The sequence below is a fragment of the Epinephelus moara genome, chromosome 12 (genome assembly GCF_006386435.1).
Source record: "Epinephelus moara isolate mb chromosome 12, YSFRI_EMoa_1.0, whole genome shotgun sequence".
Taxonomy (NCBI): domain Eukaryota; kingdom Metazoa; phylum Chordata; class Actinopteri; order Perciformes; family Serranidae; genus Epinephelus; species Epinephelus moara.
The window spans coordinates 15,306,518-15,315,025 of NC_065517.1; the positions used below are offsets into that span (position 1 = coordinate 15,306,518).

Genomic DNA, 8,508 nt, shown 5'->3' on the forward strand with positions numbered 1-8,508 from the left:
TCCAGTGTGCCGCTGTCCAGCAACCTCATTTTGTAGGGGAGGGGGGGGGGCGGACACGACTCACAGCAGTATTTTGAATTTGAGTGCAGTAACTGTTTTGGCCACATTCTTACATACAGCGCCTTTAACCTGGGGGGGAAACCGGAGTGTGCGCTACACTTTTGCAACAATATTGTCCTGATATCAGCGTAACCGCTGCATAAGCGCAGTGGGGACTCACATACACTAATAGGCACAAGCGGCTGGGCCATCCACTGTAGGTACAAACACAGAAACTCGAATTACAACACACACACACACACAGAGCATGACCTCATTCTCTGCTCAGGACACCATTACTCCACAATATCCTTACAAAGACAATAATGGTTTGCTGCTATATTAATGCCCTAAATGTCGCATATAGAACCTTTCACAGACGCACGAGAGAGTGGTGTTGATGTTCTTATCTATGTTCTTACTATTCCTGTACGGTGGCTCATGAGCAGAAGGGTTATTTATGACCAGTGCACTTGTTCTCGCCTGCAGCTGTGATCAAGCTGTCAAATTTTGACCTCATCTGACGAGGTCAACATCACACGATGCTGATACGTTCTGTGCATATACAGGAGTGGATTTAAAAACACGCTTTAAATGTAATGAAGGCAATGTCTTTAGATAGCAGGGGCTCACATCAAATGTACGTACACAGGCTCCAGACGTTGCTAAACAAATACACAGACCTCTGTGCTTTTCTAAATGCTCAGCTGGCTGTTTTGACTTTAAAGTTTATGTAGAACAAAGAACAAGGACACAGATGGTGACATCCTGAGGACGTCACAAGATTCTTGGGACATTTTAAACATTGTCTTTGCACATCACTGAACCCTTCTCCCCTCCCAAATGCCCCCTTGATCACTACAATAAAATACATTCGGCTATAGGTCACCTGAAAAGTAATGAAAAAGCCATCTGGTGCTACAAACTAAGCTAGCTAAATAAGCTTTTTGTGTACATTAACATACATATGAAAACATGATAACCAGGCTTTTATTATCCTCAGATATGTGACGTCAGTGTCTCCTGTCTAGAACCATGCCCGGTAGAAATAGGGAGCCACTGTGTATTAATTTGTGGCCTGTTGTTTTTCAGGCTCTCCTAAAGGAATAGAGTTTAACTCGGTGAAGGAGGTGCTGATGTCTGTGAAGGCTGTGAAGTCTATGCACAGTCTGCATCTCTGGGCTCTGACTCTGGGCCAGGCACTGGTCTCCGTTCACCTGGCCATAGGTAATGTAACATACATGACTTAGGTTTTGTACATTGTAAAGGTTGTTGTAAAGATTGTAAAAGCACATTTGTAATTTTAATCTAGTCTGAGCGTAATTTTAACACAGATTCTGCATTTAAAATACAGTCTTCACTGGCCTAAATTGTTCTCATGCTCTAAAATATGTGTGAAGCTCAGGTGTGAAATAGAACAAACTAAGTACATTTACCCAAGTACTGTACTTAAGCATAAAATTTGAGGTATCTGCACTTTATTTGAGCCTTTTCTTTTCAGGCCACTGTCTATTTCGACTCCACTACATCTCGAAGGGAAATGTACTTTTTACCCCACTAGTTACTTTACATATTAAGATTTTTGCACACAAAACATATGAAAAGGTTATATAATATGATGTTTTGTTATCAATGAAACTACCCAACAGTTCCTATAAGTACAGCTGAAGTAACTACTCGATAAATTGATAAGCGGATTGACTAAAAATTAATCCCTGTTCCAAAACCAAAATCAGACCCTGAAAAGTGGAGGGCTAGCTAACTAGCTACTGAAGATATAGCCTACTGAATGTATACACATGCTGCTTTTGCTTTTAAATCATTATAACAGTGAATAAAGACCGACCCTGCTGTACAGGAACCAGTGAAGGGAAGCAGGGAAACTTTGCTGATATTCAACCAGCTCTGTGTCATCGCATTGTGCGTAGATGAAGGTTGTTGGACTTCCCCTGGTGATCCCTGCCTGTCCAGTGGCAGAGGTCCAGGTGCTGGCAGCAGCACCGGGGCGAAGCCAAACACAGTTCATCTGCACACACTGTGATGCCACACAGCTGGTTCAATATCAGCAAAGTTTCCCTTTATATTCATTGTCTTCTGTGGCGATCAGCAGTGATGTGGTGGTTCACTTTTACACTATGATCTGTAGCCTATAGTTCGGCTTTAGCTTCTAACTATCTTTGTCTTTTTAACCTGTTGTTGCTGCTGAGTCAGTTTGACATAAGTACTTTTACAAGAGGAAGAGAAGAATGAAGAAATTAGAAGAAACACCATCTAGTAAAACAGACTCACTGTGTTGCTTTCTTCATTCTCACTTCACGGCAGAGGAGGGTGCTGACGCTCAGTCTGTGCTGCAGGAGGCCACTGATCTGCTCCACACCAAGTTTGGTTTCCACAGCATCACCATCCAGGTGGAGCTCTACTCTGAGGACATGAGCCACTGCTCCCACTGCCAAGACCCCAGTGACTGATACTGAAAGACTGGAACCCAACAGGAACATGGAACGGCTCAGGCATTATTTTTCATTCTCTGTGGGTGAGCTGGAACAGTGACAGCTGCATTCACCGATGCAGCTTCCTGTTTAAGGAGTAGAAAGAGTTTTTGGTAGATTTGTTGTGTTCGCCATTAAGTCACAAGACAGCGAAATCATCCATGTGTTGGTAGTAGAGTGCTGATGCTGGAGCTCCATGCTAACATGGAACTAAGTCCTCCCATAAAGACCTTCATTAAAAAATAGGAGGGCTGTATGGTACTCCAGTCCTCAAGTTTGCATGGAGCTTTAACAAAATACAAGGACAATTTCACAAGAATGAAAGAAAGCCCTGATGAAGACAGTTTGTCCTAAAAAATATGCAACAGAACCATAAAACCTCCTCCACAAGATTGTATGACAGCACGATTACTGCTTATTGATGGAAAAATAATGTATAACAGCAAAATTTGTTCACCAGACTTGCTAGCTCATTGCTAGTTTACGGTAGTTGCAAATAAGTTACGAACCTTTTTACAAAGTCAACTGAGAAAAAGCATTTTCATTGTGCTTGAATGTGTTCAAGTTTGTCTGTGAAAGAGGTTCTAGGCAATAAGCTGTCATAAAGTTTACATTAATATGAACATGACCTGTGTACGAGCAGCAGGGATCCATCTTGACAAAAGTAGGAATACGAGTTAGCATGGGACGCAAGGACTCTTGGACGATCGTAGGCCATGAACACTAGCGCACAGTATTAGTTATTCAAGATTGTCTGTTTGATGTCTAACCTTTAAAAAATGAAATATTAAAAGTCAATTTAAGAAAAGCAGCACAGTTTATATTTATGCAACTATTTGAGGAGAAAACTATTTTTCCTTCTCCACTCTCTCCCAGTGTGTGATGCTTTATGAAATTAGCTGCTGCTGGTTGAAAACACTGCCTGATTTTTAGTACTTCACGTAAATTAAAGAAAACTGCCAGACACAGGGCTATACAAGAACTTTACTACTTATTTTCTACTGTAACTAACTTCCCTGATAATGTTACTTATACAAAATAGTAATGCAAAATCCTAATATATTAGCATGGAGCATACAATCAGTGCTGGCTGTTAGCATGGAGCACCTGAAGTCTTGTTCTACCAGAGACACATGGATGACTTTAATGTCTAATGTTACCAAACAGCCCGTCTACCGGACACTCACTCTACAGCTCACTGCCATCTTTGTTCCATTAACCTGCTTTTCACTAAAGGTCAGACATGCATGAGTGCTGCTAGCTGGTCACGATTGACATTTTTCAAGTTTTTTTTTTTTTTGCCAAAAACTTTTTCTATTACTTTTCTATACTATTTCTTGACATAACTGATCGAAGACTTCATGGTTATTTGTCAATTTGTCTTTTAAGAAAGAAAAGCATGAATAATACCTCTCTAAAAATATTAATTTTGAACATACTGTTGGTTGACGCCTTAGCAAAATCACAGACTGAGGGTGTAAGAACTTAAATCTGAGGATTGGTCAATGTCTTGATAAGGAAATTATGATGAGGGTGAAGTATAGGATGATTAACCATCTAAAGTCACCTTTTAATCCATGAACAGTGCTATATTTGCTTCCAAGTGAAACTGACAAGGGGTTCCTGGTTCAAAAACAGGGTGGGGGGTTCGAACCCAGGTTGGGGGAACCCTTCTCTGCGGGGTTCTCGTGTTCTCTGTGTCCACGTGGATTTTCTCCAGGTACTCCAGCTTCCTCCCACAGTCCAGACATGCAGGTCAGGTAAATTGGTGACTCTAAATTGGCTCCAGGTGTGAATGTGAGTGTGAATGGTTGTCTGTCTCTATGTGTCAGCTCTGTGATAATGTGGCGACCTGTCCAGGGTGTACCCTGCCTCTCACCAAGCCAAGATATTCGTCATGTTATGGACATGCAAACATTTTAATTTGGAGGCAAATTGTAAAGCGTTTTGTCCATTAATGGCAAACTCTAATTTTTAACCTGGACCTTTTTTTTGTGTCTAAGAGACAACCATTTTTGAAATTGGTCCAGTGTTGAGAATGATCACTGCAGCCAGCAGCATTGAAACACGCTGCAACGTAATCCCTATGGGCAATTGTATACCTTCAATGTATGTCCACTTAAAGTGCTTATGTTTGCCACTGAGAGGTTATTATAACTATCTGACAATTTTATGGAAAAGACCCTACAGAGTTATGAAACATTTTTCCTTACCCTTTGCTGATCTGGTCTGGTTTTTGTTGTGTGTGTAACCAAGTTTCTCTCAAAGAGAAGTCTCGTTCTGAAATCTGGCGGGCTTTTCCTACATAGTCAGCCATGACATCGAAAATCTTTCAAGCATGCTTTCAGTTGCATAATTGCTTTGAGAAAGCTCCTCTTGATTGGTCAGAATTTCCATGCAGGAAAAATCCAGGAAGTAAACAAAACTTTGAGGAAGAGTACACTTGCAAGATAAATGTGACACTTTCTAATGTTATAATGGAGGGACAAATACGTGGGTTGATTTTGGCGCTGGTCATTGTGGACTTTATTGCTGTCATTGTTCATTTTACTCAAACCATACAGTTTGTAAATGAGGCGTGGCTCCATCTAGAAAACAATGATTTGATGCATTAGAAACGCCGATTATTATGGCAGCATGGGAGGAGGTGCACATTAATAATCCTCTGGGACAGGCTAATGCTTGTTTAACCCAAACAATGCGTAATGCCACTGCAGTTGGTTCGGATCAAGGTTGTAACACGTTCTCACCACAAACAAACTGCACCAGAGTTTGGTTGTAACTGGACCTTGACCACCTCTTCCAGAAAGACAGAGACCAGCTCTTTAAGAAAGTCTCAGTCAGGTTGTTTTGGTGCGCATGTGAGCGCAATTGCTGTGTTCACACCTGCCCAAACAAACTGCACTTAAGGGGCAAAGGAGATTGAGTTCGACTGAACCGAACCAAAAAGGGCAGGTGTGAAAGCACCCTAAATAATATAAAGCTGTGCTTTCAGTACTCCAACAGAATGAACTCTTCCTGTCCCCCCTCTCTCCCTCTCTCCAGCTCTCGATAACATTTCCACTGTTGTTCTTCCTGCAACAAGTCACCTCTTGTGAGATTTCAGAGCAAGGCTTATCCCGGAGTGAAACTTTGTCACAATAACAATCGGAGCAGCGAAAGAAAGATAAATGTTTATGTTCTCTCTAGGGTCTTCTCCATTATGTTGTCAGACACTTCTAATAACAATCTGAGCCTGTCAGTGGCACTTGAAGTGGATGTAAAGAGAGACTGTTCCTCTCAGTACTGGACCAATTTCAAAAAATGTTGTCTCCATTAGTTACTAAGACACAAAAACAGGGTCCAGGTTGAAAAATTCCAAAGTGTCCCTATAAGGTAGAGAAAAGATATTGAAGTGTAGTTAGTTTCCTATTTCACTGTGAGTCCTGGTCTGGATCCCTCACACCGGTCCTAAAAGCCACAGTATCCTGACCTAAACTGTTCTACTACTCCCTTTAAACATTATACTACACTGTACCTCATCATACCATGTTGGCTACATGTGTCTCTCCTGTCTTATACCTAATAATTTCAGCTAAATGTTGACTTCACCAACATCTCTACTGTATTGGACTTTGCTTTATTTGATCACATCATAAGGAGTCTCTATGTCAGAGGGGAAGGAAAAGTAAATTCTTTTAGATTAATGAACATGTTTTTCAGGAAAATTCAATGGAACTATAAAGACTGGTTGAGATGTTTCTTAAGACACCAATAGCCTCAAAACTAAACCCATCAAGGGCTATTTTTGGTGGTAGTTCTTTTGACAATTTTGTTGTGTTGCAGCCATTTTCCGTTTCACTTGATCAGAGTCAGTACCCTCAGTTCTGTCTTTAGTGTGCATCTTTGTGAGATGGGTTTGTCTAGGAGTTGGCACTGTATTGATAAGTGTCAGACTGAAAAAGCATTCAGCTACTTTCAGTCCGAGCAGACACTCAGGTCTGAGGGCAAAAATGATTTAGTTCTTCAGCTAGACGATTAGTTTCAGCTTCACGCCGGCGTCATCCATCTCATCTATCTCTCATTCCTGCTGTAGCTTCAGTGTTACTCATCCATCTACTACTCCACTTCTCTCTGTTCCACCAGCTTTCATCTGTCTAGCTGTCCGCCCATCCATCCATCTGTGTTATTCAAGTCAGAGGCCCTGGAGTAGGCTGGATATTCAAAGTCCCAAAAGGTAACAGGAGCTTACAGCAGACTTCATGAGCGCTCAAGACTTTCAAAACTAGAATTACCATCTTGTAGTTGTATACCTCTGCGAACCACTTAAGTTGTAGTTATACTTTACATCCATGTCTGTCTAGACTCATATGTTGCAATGACAGTTGACAGTGCTTGCAAATATAGATGATGTTGTAAATAAGCTACAAATTCTAAAACATGGATGCTTCACACACATCTTCAACCCTGCAGCACAGAAGATTTATACGGTCAGCACAGTTTCAAGGTGGACACCTAAGATTAGTGTCACCAATTTAGTATCAGACCAAATAATGTCCAGATAAGTATTTTATGCATAATATTATGATGTCGCAGTGAAGTTGACCTTTGACGTTTTCGATATAAAATGTTAACACTTCATCATTTTATCCTATTAGACACTGGTGTGAAATTTGTCACAATAAGCGTATGAATTCTTGAGTTATGGCCAAAAACACACACGTTTTGCGAGGTCACAGTGACCTTGAGCTTTGACTACCAAAATCTAACCAGTTCATCATTGAGTCTGAGTGGACATTTGTGCCAAATTTGAGGAAATTTCCTCAAGGTATTCTTGAGATACTACGTTCATGAGAATGAGATGGACAAGGTCACAGTGATCTTGATCTTTGACTACCAAAATCTATTCAATTCATTGTTGAGTCTAAGTGAACATTTGTGCCAAATTTGAAGAAATTCCCTCAAGGTGTTCTTGAGATATCGTGCTCACGAGAATGGGATGGATGAGGCCACACTGACCTCGACCTTTGATCACCAAAATCTAATCAGTTCATTCTTGAGTCCAAATGGATGTTTGTGCCGAATTTGAGGAAATTTCCTTAAGGTGTTCTTGAGATATTACGTTCATGAGAATGAGATGGACGAGGTCACAGTGACCTTGACCTTTGACCACTAAAATCTTATCAGTTCATTGTTGAGTCTAAGAGAACATTTGTGCCAAATTTGAAGGAATTCCTTCGAGGTGTTGACAAGATATCACATTCACGGAGAATGGGATGGATGAGACTGACTTCCAAAATCTAATCAGTTCATTCTTGAGTCCAAATGGACGTTTGTGCCAAATTTGAAGAAAATTCCTCAAGGCGTTTTTGAAATGTCATGTTCACGAAAATAGGACAGACGAACAACCCAAAAACATAATACTTTAGGCCATGGCTGTTGCCGGCGTGGACACATAATAAAAATATCAACCCATTTTTAGTACACATCAGTGTTTATAGGGTGTACACCTCAGCTGATGGTTTACCTTTATTCAAACTAAGGCACTGGAATGACACCTCAACTTCGTCTTATATAAATTTTTTACATTATAATCCCCATTTTAACACTTTGCTTACACTATATTTTCCCACCTTTATTCTTTCTCTATCATTGCAACTCTTCATACCCCTTCATACAAAGCCAGCAATGCAGTGTAGCTTCCAGCCATTTATCAATCAATGTTATTTAGCTCCCGGCAATGCATGAAGCATCAGAGCTCAGCTTCCAGCCTTTCAAACAGTGCAGCTTAGCTCCATGCATCACTGAAGCTCAGCATCGGCTTTTCAGCAGCCAACAATTATGCAATTCCTTTAGACATTACATTCTCTAGTGAGCTTTGTTGTTGGCAAAACTGAGCAAACGTCCTGAAGGAGGCACTAGAGGAAAGCTTATGTTATGAACAAAAAATAGTTCATCCCCTGGGAAGCTGAATTGTGCAAAGTAAATAGTGGTCTGCCCT

At 40.8% G+C, this 8,508-nt stretch overlaps 1 protein-coding gene across 1 annotated transcript in view; it reads left to right on the plus strand.

Moving 5' to 3' along the window:
• slc30a2 (solute carrier family 30 member 2) overlaps positions 1–7,061 on the plus strand; it is a 31,378-nt gene extending 24,317 nt beyond the window's left edge. The window contains exons 7-8 of the mRNA XM_050058960.1: positions 1,132–1,266; positions 2,362–7,061. Coding sequence (XP_049914917.1) covers positions 1,132–1,266; positions 2,362–2,507 — 281 coding nt within the window. The 3' untranslated portion in view covers positions 2,508–7,061. The remainder of the gene's footprint in view (positions 1–1,131; positions 1,267–2,361) is intronic.
• The last annotated feature ends 1,447 nt before the right edge of the window (positions 7,062–8,508 follow it).